General features: G+C 38.5%; 1 protein-coding gene across 4 annotated transcripts in view; it reads right to left on the reverse strand.

The window, feature by feature from the left end:
• The window catches only part of PDE11A (phosphodiesterase 11A), a 226,144-nt gene that overhangs the window by 81,133 nt on the left and 127,339 nt on the right, over window positions 1-17,672 (reverse strand). For all 4 annotated transcript variants that reach the window (XM_043524765.1, XM_043524766.1, XM_043524767.1 and 1 more), the window contains 4 exons: window positions 13,908-13,983; window positions 12,346-12,413; window positions 10,994-11,086; window positions 4,388-4,438 (listed from right to left, as the gene is read on the reverse strand). In XM_043524765.1, the coding sequence (XP_043380700.1) occupies window positions 4,388-4,438; window positions 10,994-11,086; window positions 12,346-12,413; window positions 13,908-13,983 (288 nt within the window). The remainder of the gene's footprint in view (window positions 1-4,387; window positions 4,439-10,993; window positions 11,087-12,345; window positions 12,414-13,907; window positions 13,984-17,672) is intronic.

The following is a 17,672-nucleotide window of genomic DNA, read 5'->3' on the forward strand; positions in this document are numbered from 1 at the left end:
GAGCTATTTTTAAGAGGGACATTCCAATAATTCAGGAAGTGGAATTCCTTCAAAAATGTAGAAAACTAAGTATAATGTGGAGATATGACAATGATACAATCATAGATATCAGATATGGAAAAGATCTATAGGTTATATGGCCTATCATCATGTTCATTTACAATGTTCAGTATTGTACCTTTCCTCCTCTACTGCCCAGTATGGATTTCAGCCTCCCAGCCAATGGTGCTTCCACTACTTTCCCTGAGAGATTTTTACAAAGCCTAAGTAGACTTAGGAAGTTTAATTAAGGAAGTTTCTTTTTTAGAAGAAGAAAAAAAAAGTGAATTCTCAATAGGGGAATAGCAGCAATGGCAACCAAAGTGTCATTTGTTACTTCAGGAACTTAGAAATGGCATTTTCTTGTGATGTGATTTCTCTGATGAATTGTAACTCTTTAAAAAGGGCACCCACTGTAGCAATGTGCATTATTCTCAGCTGCAACAATTAAAGTTGATTTTAATTGGAATTTCATCAATAACTCTTTAACAGCCTAGACTACAACCTCTTGGATTTATTGTGATACAACAAAAATAAGATAATAGACAATAGCCTCAGGAAAAATAAGCCTCAAGTATATCTATTCATTTTCATCACTTGGTAACAGCCATTACTTAAAAGTTTATGCAGCCAAAAATAAAAAGGAAAAAACATTTTGGGGATAGATAAAATAAAGAACAAAAAGATAAGGCCAAAGATAAATAAGATGGCAAAGATAGAAAAACAAGACTGAGACAGAGGAAATTTATTCATGTATTTTTATAAAAATTTGTAATGCGCCCAGCCTTGTCTGAACATACAGCCCCTATATAAATTCAAATACAAAATGTATTTCAGAATTATTCACTCCCCTTGACATACAAATAAATATCCACCAGCAAATATTAAATCTGGCTCTGGCGGATCATATTGTGGAGTGAGAGCCATAGTCAAGGAATTCTTATGGAGCACACTCCACCAACAGCTCCCTACCATTTATAGAAGGGGTCTTCAGCTTGAGCACTTCCATTTATGGCAAGTGTAGCAGCATCACATGGGGTCAGAGGTGGTCTCTCAGGTCATTGTTGTCATCACCAAGGCAAATCCCAATGGCACATAGCCTATTGGCAGCTCAAGTGCCAGCCTGATCGATCTCTAGGTAGGTACATAAGGCAGCCTAGCTGGATGTTCAGTCTATGGCCACCACAGACAATTTTATCGTGCCACTGAAGCTTTTGGCAACCATATGATTATGACTGTATAGCAGGATTCCTTGGCAAATATACTTCATAATTCATTGGTCTTCTATCCTAATAATATATCTGTACCAAGGAAAACATTCAAACCAGTGCTGATGAAGGTGGTTGCTGGGTTTGGCTATAAATATTGGTGAACTTGTCCTGCCACTTAATATGGAACAGCTGATGAAGATGATGATGATCGAAAATGTCAGCCTGTGGCCCAAACCACTGAGAGCTTTATGGGCTAAGAGCAACACCTAGAATTCCACCTACAGATGAAATGTAAGCCAGAGCAGATCCAGAGAACTGGCGTACTGGGCTCCTGAGACGAAATTCAATGTACTAAGCAGGTTAAAATATTCTGCACTAGATTCAGTTTGTGAGTGGCCTTAAGGTGTATTCTTATGTAGAGCACATTACAGTACTGTAGATTTGAGGTGATAAAGGTGTGGATAACTGTGGCAAGGTACGCACATGAAAGAAAACGTTGCATTATTTTCATCAGGCATAGATGCAAACAGCATTGTAGGCCACAACTGCTGCCTAAGAATTTAATAGCAAAATGAACATACACAACTGAATTAGAAGTGGTGGTTTGACATTGTCAATCAATGCAGGCACAGGTATCAATTTTTCCAACTCTTCTGCTGCTTCCCCAAGCAACCTAGATCATCTCACTGTTGTCCAGATTAAGTTGCAGCCAGCTAGCCATGCCCCAAATTAATAGACAGTGATTCATTCCATTGTTGTAGCCAGGTCAGAAGCAATGGAGACAGAGCTGAGTGTCAGCAATGTATGGATGTTACAGCCCACATCTAACCTTCCCATCAGCCTGATATTCACTTTCTATAGGAGAGGAGACAATATGTATTCTCCCAGAAGTGTCATTTATAACTTGAAAAGCACTCCAGAAGACAACTAATGACAGTCAGTCATAGACAGCTATTTGCACACATGGAGTGCTGACAGAAACTAAAGAGTAGACCCTGTGATGTTGCACGTCATATGTTTTATGGAAATATACCTATGAGTGTGAATATGATGTAATTGGAATATGCTTTATGCCTAAGGTCTCTTGTTAAGGTATCATAACAAAGGTTATAACCCACTGAATATATTCCTCCTATTTGTATGTATGTATCATTCTTGTATCTGAAGCTAGAAATATGAAGTATAACTCTGAGGTCCTATTGTAATTATGCAAAGTGTGGGCCATTAATGGTGGCTTAGAATCTTGATGGCTCCCATTAACTAGGCCAATTGGTTGTGAATGGGTTTATTTACCTGCAATCCTTCCTGTGTACAGGTGTGGGCCAGCGGGTGGGTAATGAAGAATGAGATCTTACAGTGACATGTGACCATGGCACCTGAGACTGGAATCCATCTTTTATCTCAGGGGTGGGCAAACTTTTTGGCCCGAGGGCCACATCTGGGTGGGGAAATTGCATGCAGGGCTATGAATGCAGGGCTGGGGCAGGGGGTTGGGGTGTGGGAGGGAGAGGGTGCGGTGTGCAGGAAGGGGCTCAGGGCAAGGGGTTGGGGTGCAGGAGGGGGCTCAGGGCAGGGCGTTGGGGTGCGGGGAGGGGTGCGGCAGGGGGCTCAGGGCAGGGCGCTGGGGTGCAGGGAGGGGTGCGGCAGGGGGCTCAGGGCAGGGGGTTGGGATACGGAGGGGTGCGGCAGGGGGCTCAGGGTAGGCAGTTGGGGTGCAAGAGGGGTTCTGGGTGCAGGCTCCGGCCTGGCACTGCTTACCTGGAGCAGCTCCGGGGTGGCAGCGGCGCGCAGCAGGGCTCAAGGCAGGCTGCCTGCCTGCCCTGGCCTTGAACCACTCCCGGAAGTGGCCGGCACCACGTCCCTGCGGCCCCTGGGGAAGGGCAGGGCAGAGGGCTCCACACGCTGCCCTCACCTGCGGGTACCTCCCCCAAAGCTCCCATTGGCCGCGGTTCCTCGTTCCCTGCCCTGTTTTACTTTTCTATGTAGAAGGAGGGGTGGGGACCCAGAGAGACAAAAGATTCCCACTATAAAAGGGGGTGGAACAGAACAAAGGAGGCTGCCAGTCATGAGAAAACCCCTAATTTCCACCTAAGATGTCTGCTGGAACTAACAAGGACTGTACCAGGGGAAAGGATTGGACCCAGTCTAGGAAGGAGTCTAGTCTGTGAAAGAAGCTTATCAGAACATCTCTGAGGGTGAGATTTTACCTGTAATCAGTTTCTTAATGTATTAGGCTTAGACTTGCGTGTTTTTGCTTTATTTTGTTTTGTGACTTGCTCTGTCTCTTATTACTTGGAACCACTTAAATCCTACTTTTTATACTTAATAAAATCACTTTTGTTTATTAATGAACCCAGAATAAGTGATTAATATCTGGGGGAGCAAACAGCTGTACACATCTCTCTATCAGTGTTATAGAGGACAGACAATTCATGAGTTTACCCTGTATAAGCTTTATACAGAGTAAAACGGATTTATTTGGGGTTTGGATCCATTGGGAACTGGGTGTTGGAGACAGGATACCTATTGAGCAGTTTTTAGTTAGTCTGCAGCTTTGGGGGCGTGGACCAGACCTGGGTCTGTGTTGCAGCAGGCTAGCATGTCTGGCTCAACAACACAGGGTTCTGGAGTCCCAAGCTGGCAGGGAAAACGGGCTCAGAGGTAATCTCAGCATGTCAGGTGATAGTCCCAAGGGGGTCTCTGTGACCGAACCTGCCACAGTCCCCTCTTAAAAAAATTAACTCCTGATAATCTTGCAGGATTCAGCATGCACACACAATTATTAGCTGCCTCCTCACTCTAAATATGCCATTATTTAAATTTGTTGTCTGTACTAAAGAAAATGGAAAGTTGGCACAGAAAATACCTTATTTCTATCACCCAGAAAGTAATACGAGAATCTCAAAAGGTTTAGAAGTACTGTTGGATACTGCAGATTCTGAAGTTTTGACTACTTATCTTAACCACGAGCCTTTTGGAGCTACGCTCATCCATCCATTAGCAGTTTGTACAAATGGCCTCTGTGTCTATTTTGAATATAAAAGTAAAACTGGCCTTTTTGTTTTTCTTTTTATCTGACCTACATTCATTTTATCTTACAGTTGCTTTGTATGCTAAACGGAAATGTAAATCCTTACCTTAAATTTGTCAACTTCTGCCTTTGAACATGTTGCATGGTAGGACAGCACCTGATGCAGAACAAAAGAAAAAAAATCAATTTTTCACAGTAGATAAGTAGAAATTAGAGGGTTCCTTGACCTGTCTAATAAATTGCTTTAAAAACAAGTTTTATTAATATTTATGCAGCATCAGTTAGCTATGAATTATGGCATATATAACTAATTGCAGGTTCTCAGGTATACATCTCGCATTTACAGTCCAGATAATTTTATCGGAAGCCATACACAATAAGTAGTGTAATATTAAAGGCATAATTATAGTTCTCTTGAAATACTGCAATTAAAAGAGAAAAAGTCCATGGTTATTTGTACTTTGATTTTGAAGTAATGATACTCATGAAACTGTTGAGCTTATATGTCCTTTCTAAAGGCATCTCACTGCTAGCTAATTATCATTTCTAACCTATAGCTCTCATTCCCTTAAATATGGTGCTCTAGAAATGAGTACTTCCATAAATAGCATGCTGGTATGTAAAGGATGGGCCACAGCTTTGAGACATATATGAATATGCATGTACGTACCTGGAGTAAAATGTATCCTTATCTAAGGGAAATATTCACCAAGCAATCCAGACGCTGCAGAAGGCTCTCTGTGCACTGGAACCACCTAAGTTCCACTCTGCATAGGACGGGCAAGTGTGGAGCAGGCACACAGGAAAACTCTGCAGCATCTATGTATTCCCATAGAGAAAGTTTCTTCCTAACCCACACAACTGGTGGCTGGTTGGTTTATGTTATGAAGCATTCAGATTTATATCCATTATTTTAAAAAATGGTTGCATGTATTTAATATAAATTGTGGGTGTTTTTATTATCCATATAAATGTCTACTCTCTTTTTTGAAACCTGTTAATCTCTTGGCCTGTGACATTGAGTTCCATCCGTTAATTGTGAGTTGTGTAAAATGTATTTTTTATCGCAGTTTTACATTTTTTGCCCTTTAGTTATTATTGAATGTCCTGTTGTCTTATGAGAAAAGGTAAATAGCAGCACCCAAAGTACCTGCTGTATACCATTTATCCTGTTCTTAGCTTATATTATAACGCCCAGCTCCAAACAGTATCAATTTTTTGGGTCTCATCCTATTAATCTCTCTATATTTCTAATAACTTGGATTGCCTGTCTCTGAATCCCTTTTATTTCCATTATATCTCTTTCCAGAAAAGGTGACCAGAACTGTACACACAATTCTAAGTGAGGGCATAACAAAGATTTACATAATGTCATAATATTTTGGGTTTTTCTTTTTAACCTATTCATTATTCAGCCTAACATTTTATTAGCTTTTTGGGCTACTGCAGCACATTTAGCAGAGTTTTTAATTTAGTTGTCTACAACAATGCCCAGGTCTCTTTCCTGACTGGTTACTGTTAATTTAAAATCTAGCGATATGAGTGATTAGTTCAAATTATTCCTTCTGAAGTGTATTAGCTTGTAATGGTCAACACTGAATTTCTTCTATCACAGTCCTGCTCATTTAGCGAGATTTGTTAAGTCCTTCTGAATTTTCTCTCTTGTCTAGTCTTGATTATTCCAAATTAATTTTTTTATCTGCAAACTTTGCTATCCTGCTGTTCACACCCTTTCCCATATCTTTAATAAATATACTAGGCACATAGGACTGGAAGGGATCTCCAGTGTCATCAAGTCAAGCCCCCAACAACACGTATCTGGGAAGGAAACCTTAAGGCATTCCATTGTTAATCTTCTGCCATATTGAAAACTAATCATTTATTCCATCTTTTGTTTTCCGTTTCTTACCCAGTGTTATGAGAGCTCCATGTAAATAGCAGTATCTATGAATCCCAATATAGTCTGTATCAAACTGACTTCTCTTAAATCTGGTATTAATGTCAATTTGAAATGCCACTCAGTTATTGCAGATCTAGCTAGATCAGTAAACATATATAAATATTAATAAAGTATTTCCATTGTTGAGAGAAGGATTCTTTGTCCTTCAATAGAGAGTTACTAGCTTCTTTTTGTTCTGTATTTTTTGCATTCATCTCACCCAGGTACTATCGTGGGTAGTTTCTCATTTAAAGAAAGAATAAGGGTTCATTGAATTATGATAGCCACTCATCATACCTATAATCAACATCCACACCACATGGTGATTAATCTTTATAGAATGTCCAAGAGAGTAGTTGTATTTTATAACCAAGCAATTCTGTTTTCTTAGATAAAATAATGAATAGCCATTTCCCACCTAAACTTTGCTTGCTTTGTACCTGCTCAGTTTAATATTTGCCATAATTTGATTTTCTTCTCATGGAAGAGAATTCAGTCCAAGATGTGATTTTATGTGAAAAAGTTGGGGTTTGTGAGGTCTTGCAAATAGTTAATAATTACTGTAATTGTAAAGACTATTGAGTCCCACAACAGCCCTAAGGAAAGAGGGTTTACACTTTGCCTCTTAAATCTCAAGTCTTTATACAAACATAGGTGTTGATCCAAAAGTGCTTCAGCATATGCTCAGATGTAATCATGTAAGTACTCCCACTGGTTTCAAAGGATTTAGCATTAAGCACACACTTAAATGCTTTGGATTGTGCTGTGGACTGAGACCATAGTGACACAGATAATATCTCCAGGACAAAAAATAGCTTGTGCTATTTTCATAAGAGTTCAGGGGTTTATGATTTATTCAGATCAAGTTCCCATCTGCTATTCTTAATGAGCTAGTCCACATTTAAGTGTGTGCTTAATGCTAAATCCTTTTAAACCAATGGGAGTACTTACATGACTACATTTGAGCATATGCTGAAGCACTTTTTTGGATCAACACCTATGTTTATATAAAATTAGTGGATTTGCCTATTCAAGGGATAAGTACATTGAGAATCCACATCATCATGAAGTTGAGGTCATGTGTGGAACTCCAAGACATTACTGCAAATCTAGGGGAAATTACTTTTCTCCTGACAAAAAATATGACCTTCAAATACTAGGGGGAGTTTGCATGTAACCATTAAAAAATATGGAACTAAGCTATCATAGATTCACATAAGAAGAAAGAGAGGAAACCATAAAGGTAATAAATAAACTGTATTTTTAACAAGGGCTACTGGTAATTGTGTGAACCAAGAATGAGAAGTTCAAGTGGATTACAGATTTCTTGAAACCCAAGAAAAATATTATCTTCATGTATAATGTGGGTGTATTTTTATAAATATATATGTATAAATATATATACATATATGTGTCTTATGTATAAGACACATAAAAAAGATAGTCCTCCCCGGCAAACTTAATTTGATGATTTATACCACTTTCACTGACTTATTTGATCTTCAGTCTCACCCATTTCTCTAATAAAACAATAAATCTAGGAATTTTAGAGACCCTGTTTTGCAGTATAGTAACTAAAGCCCTTTTAAAAGACTTTATCTTTTTCAAAGAAGTGTGATTTTGACTTTAGTGTGAGTCTCATGCCTAAAACCTCTTTACACCACTTTGAAATGTAGGGGGAAGGAACCGCAGCATGACATCATCTGTAAAAAGCAAAGCTGTAAAGCCTTTAATTTGTAAGACTATATTAGGTATGTATATTTTAAATTATATTTAATGGAAAGGACAAAAATTCATCAGACCCTCATGAAAAAAGAGTTCTTTCTATTTCATAGCTGTAATTGAATCAGATCTACATTGTGCTAGAAAACTATATAGGCTTCTGATTACATCATAACTATATCATCCAATTTTTAAGAAGTGTCTTAAAAACAGCAGGAACATTTAAAAAGTAATCCTCATTTATAGTGCTGTCATTCTGAATGTCAAATAGACACACAGCTACCCCAACACTGCATTCATAGCTTTAGGAGCAGCAGAGGACGTCTATATGACCAGCTTTAAAGCTTTGTTTCTTTGTGAAAGAAGCCAATGTGTGCAGTTCGTGGTAGACTTTTTACATAATTACTCTTAAATAGAGCTGTCAAGTGATTTAAAAAAATTAATCGCGATTAATCACGCAATTAAAAAAATTAATCACAATTAATCACGTAATTAATCACACAGTTAAACAATAATAGAATACCATTTATTTAAATATTTTTGGATGTTCTCTACATTTTCAAATATATTGATTTCAATTAGAACACAGAATACAAAGTGTACAGTGCTCACTTTATATTTATTTTGATTACAAATATTTGCACTGTAAAAAAACCCGAAACACCAAAAAAGAAAATCAACCTTCTGCTGGTGGCATCTGACTCAGATGATGAAAACGAACATGCATTGGTCTGCTCTGCTTTGGATCATTATCAAGCAGAACTGGTCATCAGCATGAATGTATGTCCTCTGAAATGGTGGTTGAAGCATGAAGGGACATATGAATCTTTAGCGCATCTGGCATATAAATATCTTGTGACAACAGCTACAAAAGTGCCATGCGAATGCCTGTTCTCACTTTCAGGTGACATTGTAAACAAGAAGCAGGCAGCATTATCTCCTGCAAATTGTAACCAAACTTGTTTGTCTGAGCGATTGGCTGAACAAGAAGTAGGACAGAGTGGACTTGCAGGCTCTAAAGTTTTATATTGTTTTTATTTTTGAGTGCAGTTATGTAACAAAAAAAATCTACATTTGTAAGTTACACTTTCACGATAAAGAGATTGTACTACAGTACTTGTATGAGGTGAATTGAAAAATACTATTTCTTTTATCATTTTTACAGTGCAAATATTTGTCAACAAAAATAATAATATAAAGTGAGCACTGTACACTTTGTATTCTGAGTTGTAATAGAAATCAATATATTTGAAAATGTAGAAAAACATCCAAAAATATTTAATAAATTTCAACGGATATTCTATTGTTTAACAGTGCAATTAATCGTGTGAGTTAACTGCGATTAATTGACAGCCCTACTCTTAAAATCCACAGAATTTAATAGAGAATGGTAGTCTTCAACAGTGGTTTGTTTGTTTTTTTGTGGTGAGTAGGATTTAACCATCATATAGAATTTAATAAAGAATTGTATTCTGCTACAGAATTCCACAGAATGTTTCTAAAAAGACTACAGAGAGGACATAATTCTTTTTGACATGCTATAGACTTTAGATTATTTTCTACAGAACCTTGATGGTTTTATCCTTAATCATTCTAAAGCTATGTCTACACTGTGAACTAGGGGTGTGATTCCCAGCTTGCGTACACATGCTCATACTAGCTCTCATCGAGCTAGTACAAGTGCAAATAACAATGTAGCCACAGTAGCACAAGCAGTGGCAATGCAGATGAGCTGGGTGTGGGCTGAGAACAAACGTGCCTGGAAACAGGGTAGGTACTTGGCGTGGCTAAACTGTGCCGCCACTTACCACTGCCCATGCTATTCATGTGAGCTCTCAGCCTAGCATGGGTATGGACTTTTCCATAAGAGTGTCTTTTTATGAGAAGTAATGGACAAGAAAAGAAAGAGACACCTTTTCCACAATTTTAGGTTGACTGCTCTGCAACTTGCAAAGTTCTGTGATAGCGCTCTGGCCCCCTTACTCGTTAAAGGCAGTTGTGTTATGAGATACTGTAACATGCAGTGTTGGAATCCAAGTAGCAGAACTAGAGAGAGTTTTCATTATTGGTTAGCCTTGACTTTTAGCAGAGAAAATACGGTTTCCTTGAAGTACCAGACCTCAGCTCTGGCAGGCCCTCACTTTATTCCAATAATGGATATAACTGTGAAAGAAAGATTTCTACAGATTTTGCCTCATGAAGCTAAAAATACTAATGATATATATGACACCTCAGCTGTTCCCTTCAGAATTTTCCCTAGTTGCTCTGCCTCTTTCATTACATACAATAAGTTTAAAAACAAAAAACCACCCACAATTGGGTGATATATCAAGTTCTACAAATGTTCAGTAACTGCACTCTTCTGATCCAACTGTGGACTGGAAGTAAAACAAAGAAATCCTGACATTTCCCCTCCACCTCCACCCCACGTGTATACTTAACATCCCTTTTCCAGTGTCCCAAGGATCTTCACTCTCTTTTTTCAAATCCCTGCTCAAAACTCACTTTTTTTCACCTTACTTCCTACAGGTGACTGCTACTTTGGTGCTATTTATTTCTCTCCTCACTGGATGGGAATATATAGGCTTCATTCACAACATAACATGACTCTCATTACTTTTATTATTTTTTAAAATGTTTTCTCCTTTCTCTCCCCCTTCCTTTAACACCATTTCCTGGGTTTGTCTGATTTAGACGGTAAGCTCCTTTTTTACTTCTGTGAATCACAACACAACTGTATGCCATTATCAGCTCAATACTTAGCTAGTATATGTACATTGCAACTGCGACATCCTCCTGAGCAACACTAATTTAAACAAACTGAAGATTAGGTTCATTATAATAAATGTACCCCACATAATCTCCTCTTCAATGTTATTTTACTGAAATGAGAATTCTAAGCAGACAGAACTGTATACTGTATTTAGAAAATGAGGCTAACTACAAAGTTCACTGTGATAAATTCTGCAGCAGAATGACCTTTTATGTATGATATGTTTATGACAAAAATGATTTACAGAGAGTGTTTAAATACTTTGATCATATACTTACATCAAGAGCCACAGATTGCTTTGCCCAAGATTTCTTCACTTGGTCATACATTATTGTGTTGTTGATGCCCAGGCCACAAAAAATAACAAAAGCCTAACAAGAAAGAATTCATTTAAAATACCAACACAAAGATGAATGCTGTTTTAGATGTTTGAAACAATAGGATGAGGAGTAAACTAGAAAACAGGTACATTATGGAAATAATTGTATTTAGTTAAGGGCATACTAGCTGGAGAATACAGGTCAGTAAAGCTGTTCTATAAGATAAATAATTATGAGAAGAATCTGTTTAGGTAATTGTAATTTCAAAACAGCCTGCTTTACGAGAGGAGCACCAAATATAACACCTGGCCTATTTCTCAAGCTAAAATGAGTAAACTCTTGACATAATATGGGCCAAATTTCACTCTTACTTGGAGTCTTGCCAACTGGACCAAGATTTGGCGTTAAGCGAACCATCACTGACAAATATGCAATATATAACCATATATGGTGTGCAAAACCATATATGCCATGTTTGTCATCCCTCCCAGTATTGAATAGGGACGGGAAGACTGACAAAGTACTTTTGGGTGCAATTTCCATAAAATATTATCCCACATTAAAAAAAAATGCAGAAAGCTAATCTCGTATTTTTAAGTAATTGTGTGATCAAAAAACCTACATCCATGTAACAAGCCATGTTGTCCTGTGTCTTTGTATAGGTCAAAGTGCAACGGGACTCTGGTCCTGAATGGAGCATCTGAATGCTACAGCAATACACACACATACATTATATCTCCTCCGAATTTGGCCACAAACATACCAAAACACTTATGCATGGCACTCCTATAGTGAAAAGTTACAATTGCTACTTATAGGAAACAAAGAAACTAGATCTGAGAAATGCTCAAGAGGATAGTTAAATAATTATCCAATTTAAATACAATCAGGTAACGATGGTTTTTAATCCTTCATCTTATTTATTTTTTGTTTATAAATGTGCCAAACCTAATGTCTGAACTCCCCAATTTTTGGAGAAATTCATATCAGGATTCCAACTTTGTAGCTCGGAATCTGTCTCTAGTTTTATCCTATTCCATTCCAGATCAGGGTCAGAATAAGATCTTTTTTCTGTTTGTTAATTAATGGTGAGAAAGATGAAACAGGGCATGGAGTGGTGACATCTCTCAAACAGCTGTCACTTATAATAAGCTAGAATCCAAATGTATCAATGAAGAATCTGCTGATAAGGAATATAGACAATGCAAGCCTTTTCCTTGCAAGTTAGGCTTAAACAACACTCAGTACCGGGAAATATAGATTTTATACTGGCAGAGTACAGAATTGTTGCAAAGTTAAGTACATCTTACCTCAAATAATCGCTGATCAGCATCATCAAAAGGTTTCCCATCAAGCCTGTTCAACACTTGAGCTACCCCTTTAGAAAGTTAAAAGACAAAGCTTTTAATGTATATTAATTCATAATGCAGAAATTCTGTTCATTACTAATTACAATTTTTTTCCACCTGTAAAGCAAAACTCCAAATCATTTATTATTAAAAATAGTAAGCAAACAGTAATGTCTGAAAGTCTCATTGTATGTTTTGATGACGTGATTCAGTTTACTACCGTTAGCTGTTTTTTTTCTGTTGTGCAAGTATAATATTGGCAGTCTACATCGTATTACTCAATGCTTTGTGTGAGAGATTAAGACCCTGATTTAGCAATGTACTTAAGTATTTGATAACCTTTAGGCACATAAGTAGTCCCAAAGATTTCAGGGCACATGCCTATGTCACTTGCTGAATCAGTGCCTTCATTCTTAACTCCTAGCTAATTTACAATGACCCATATATACGAGTCTCTTTCCCCCCAAAACTGGCCCAACCATTTGCTGAGTCAATAAATACCCAATTCTATCAAGCAACTTGTAGGGAAAAACTATTCAAAGCTGGTGGCTCTACATGAGTCAATATTGAATTCCTTTGTGAAAGACTATTCTTTCTACTTACTTATAGCCCTTACAAAATATTGTAAAATGTATCAGTGAATTTCTCTTTTGCCTCTTTCTATGCAACAAACATCATGAACCACAGGTTTTAAAAGGCACAATTACTATGTTTGTATTGGTTAGTTAAGCAGACAAAGCCTGGTCCTGTGATGTGATGAGTGCACATCACATCTGCAACGTACTTACCACTCTCAACTCTATTTGATTACCTGCCATAACATATGGGGCCATGGGCCAGATCCTCAGCTGCTGTAAACAGTCATCGCTGCATTGACTTCAGTTGAGCTGTGACAATTTATAGCCCCATAATTTTAGAGGGCCTCCCTTTTTGTGTGAAAAAAATCAGGTAATTATTTGTCTAATCCTTACAGACTCCATGGAGCACCTTTCAGGATCAGACCAACAATTGCCCGAACTGTGCACACAAAACGGAGGCCCTTGAATGATTTCTCAATATGGCAGAGGAGGTGTTAGCCCATTGGGGGCCCTAAGCAGGACTATTCTCCCCCCCAAAAAAATACTAAAACAGCAAATAGGGGAGCCCCTTGAGCTGCTGGGGGCACTAAGCAATTGCTGAGTCTGCTTATGGGTAGCGCCAGCAGCGCAATAATGATACAAAAGTTTTCATGAAAATTGTTGAAGGAACCGATCAGTTTTCATCTCTTTCACCTTGAAGTGTTAACAAAGGGATTATTATTTCAAGTAATATAACAATGAACCAATATGAAAGCTGAAAAACAGTCCATGCAGTATCCAAGTCAAAAAATGTTTCTTTTTGGATACTGAGTATGCCTCCTTGGTATCGTAACTGCTTAACCATATTCAGCTGGGAAACAGAAGAAAAAGGAACAAAATTAAAAAAACAGAAGTAAATTCATATGAGCACAATAATGCTGAACTTAGTTATATGAAATATCTTACCAATTATTTGGTGATTGCTATTCCATATAGGAACACAAAGAACAGACCTTATGTGAAAGCCAGAAAACTGGTCAGCCTAGGATGTAAAAAATGAGAACTTTAGCCATCAGTACAGTATGCAGGTAAGCTAATTATAGTCCTCTGATGTCCTGCTAATAGTAACATCAAGGAGGACTTCAACAAGTTCATAGTTACAAATTAGTTTAATTCCACATGGGTCAAATCCTGCAGGCCTTATTCAGGCAAAACTCCTATTGATGCCTAATCTATAGTAGGATTACTTGCATGAGTAAAGCAAGCAGGACTTGGCCCAAAGTATTGGCTGAATCAGGGCCTGTACTAGAAACTGTCTTAACATATATAAAAACACAGTGCTTGCCTCAGAGAGCTTACAATGTTTGGTTCTTGATTTGAACTAAGGACTAAACGTGATTAGTATAATGCCCAGTCATTTGGATAATAGCTGAATACAACAGTTTCAAGGAAGGGCTATACCAAGAGGAAATCACTCATGGGTCAAATATATTGGTGGCTTAGGAAAGGGAATATGAATCACTTGCCAAATGGGTTCAGAAGAGAGGTGTGGTGCTCTTCCCGAAAGGTTACTCTGATGTTGGGTTTCAAAAACAGCCAATAAGCAAGAGAGGGGACATATAGTTTAAGATTTGCAAAGGTAAGGCAAGAAGTGAGCTGGGAATTGGGTAGGAGAAGAAGGCAAGTTTCAGGAGGAACTGAGGGCTGTGATCAAAAATTAGGAGGTGAGGTTTCCTATGTAGATGTCACCTATAATTCAGAAAAGACCTTTCGCCTCCCCGCTTGTTTAAAGGTAATATACTGTGATATGAAGCTTTGCAATGTACTTTTAATGCCATGGATTCTCCATTTTCTGTGTTGTTCTTTGGCATTAGTGCTGCAAGATGTCCCAAAGGAGGCAAGTGATTCTTCAAACTCTGAAGAGAGGTTGAAGGGGGTGAACAGGGTGGGCTGAGAGAGGCTGTAGCTCCCAGCCAAAGGTAGAGATCAGGAGGTGCTGCTGGTACTATTGTAAAACCCACAACAGGGAAAATGGTGACAGACTACAGATAAGAGGAGTTTGAGGAGCAAAGGTTACAATTCTGTAAGGAAGCAATGTACTGGGAACAGATGCCTTCTCAGATGCTGCAGTTCCAAAGGCTGCAATGTGAGCAGCTGTATACCGATTCTATAATGACCTCCAACTGAGGACTTGAGGGAACTGCCACCTGGAAGAGTGTGAAGCAATTCAGTTTACTATTAGAGTCCTATCTTGCCATCGATACATATATGGAACTCCTGACTGAAATCAATGGGGAGTCCCACATAAAATCTATGATAGGACATAGCCCTTTTAGTCTTATGGCTCTTCTGTGAAGAAATGGGTAATTATATTTAAGCGGAAGAAGGAATATGTGCAACGCACTGAACTCAGATCACCAGCAGCCTTTCCAAACCCTCTCAAAAACCCTGTCTGAGTTTTTGCAGATCTTGATGCAGATCTTAAAATAAGCTTAATGAAAATACCTCAGTACTAAATGTTCAGTGAAAGTAATTTGACAATGAAGCATCAGAATTTCATTTAAAAATAAAAATTAGTGTGGAGGAAAGAGAGTTTTTGTAACAGTAGTAGAGACAGAACAATAGAATGTGATTACAAATACAAGGGCATGTTTTATTTTAGTAATAAGGAGTGATGGTGTCCTTTTTTTTTAATATACTTGATAGTCTCCAGAAATCATTGTTTATAACAACTGGCATTGTGAATGAAATTTTTATGACAATACCAACAGAAAATAATTATTGCCCTTTATATTTGGTAATTTGCATGATTCTTTCCCTATATGTTAGTCAGTATCTCTTACTGGCATAGACTTTAAGTAAGTTTGAAACAAATATGAGATGGCTGCATTATTAATCAGAACATGGCATATTAAAAATATGACTGCAGACACGTCAATGATATGATGACATGTTTTACTTCAGCATCTCTCTTTGACAGGAAATATTTGCCAAGCATTAATTGTACTCTCTGAAATTCTGAATAGCATAATTTCCCCATAAACGAGTGCAGTGGGTGCACACTCTAAGTACTTTTCTGTTTTGACAGATTCTGCTGGTTTGAGAGCTCTTCCCTATACACAAAATGAGGAGTACCACTGGAACCAATGGAAACCGTCAAAATGGAAGGTGCTTTGAAAATGTGCTCATTGTAGTAATATAGTTTAATAGACTCACTGGCTAGAATTGTGCACTGGCTTACTGTAAACCCATTGTCCAGCCCCCAGGCAAGTCCACTAAAGTAATGGTGTTGTAAGGGATACAATTCAGGGTGGAATTTGCCCCTCTGTCCATAGCTCCCTGTGACCCAGTTGTTTAAATTTCAAGCTGAGACTGGAATGATAACTTGAAATATTCCAAATCTGACATTGTCAGAACCCTATGTGAGTATATACCAGAAAAGGATTTTCTATATTGCAACTCAACCAATAACAAGAAAACTCCGAGCCGAAGCATTCCCTATGTGGAGTGGAAACTGAGTTATGATTTGTGAGTTGTGGAAATGGAGGCCTGATTTTCAGAGATACTCAGCACTTGCAGCTCCCATTGACTTCCATTAGAATTGTAGGTGTTCAGCATCTCTGGAAAAATTAGGACCATGGAATTGATGGCTTATTGTTCCCAAGGGATGGGCAGGGGCTTATCCCCCTCCCCCAGTACTGACAGGACTTGGTCCTCAGAAACAATCTGCACACACATAATGCCTGCCCTCTTCTCTGCCAGTGAAAGCATGCAAAAAGCAGCTAGTCTGAGTGGGATAGAGCAGAAGTGGGAAGCACTGACCCTCTTGGCCTCTGTGGGTGTTTTGCAGGGACTGGCCTTTGACCAGGCCAGGAGGTAAGCTGCTATTCCCACAACCAGTTTCATTAGGGGTCTTAGCATTAACTAATCCCCACCCCACAGGCATCTATTTATGTCAGTTCCATCACCACTGAATGAGGCTTGAGAGCATCAGAACAGCTCCTGTAGAAACACTGCTCTGCTTAGGCCAATGGGGCTGGGAAGTAGTGCAGAAGCCCAAGATCACTGTTTGGATGGCCCTCATCTCTGTGGGCTCTCAGGAAAGTTTGTGGGCCAAACACCCATCAATTCCATAGTGGGACAAAACCACCTGTCTGCCCAGAAAGGAGGGTTTGATCATTGTGAAACTCTGTGAGCCAAAACTCCTAGGATTCCCAGTCCAGTAAGCAGGAATAATCCATTCAGGGGACAGGTTTGTTCTTAGGTCCTGTCAAACTTAGGAAAGTAACCCAGTGATGACAATATCTGTCAAAAGTGGTGCTTGCTGCCTGTTCCCCAACCCCAGCAGGTGAAACTGTGCTCTAGGATATGCGCATACAACTCCCATTGGCTTCACTGGAAGTTGCATGCAAGTTTCTAAGAGGAAAAAATTAGCCCAGTGTGTATATTTTATTTGTAAAAACATACTGGAATAACATTTTGGTTTGTTAAGTAGGACCACAAAACCTGTTTGTCTTTTGAGATCATATTATTGCAGCTCCTGTTTACATTCAGTGTATAGTCCCAATATCTCCGATAGCTACCAGCTATGATTCTGCTTAATGGGGAACATAAAGAACTATCAGTGGTAGAATTTTCAACAATAATTAGCTTTCATAGATCTCAAAGCACTTCCTAAAGGAAGGCATCATTATCCCCAGTTTACTGATTGGAAAAATGAGGCACAGATAG

Source organism: Chelonia mydas, chromosome 11 (assembly GCF_015237465.2).
Source record: "Chelonia mydas isolate rCheMyd1 chromosome 11, rCheMyd1.pri.v2, whole genome shotgun sequence".
Taxonomy (NCBI): domain Eukaryota; kingdom Metazoa; phylum Chordata; order Testudines; family Cheloniidae; genus Chelonia; species Chelonia mydas.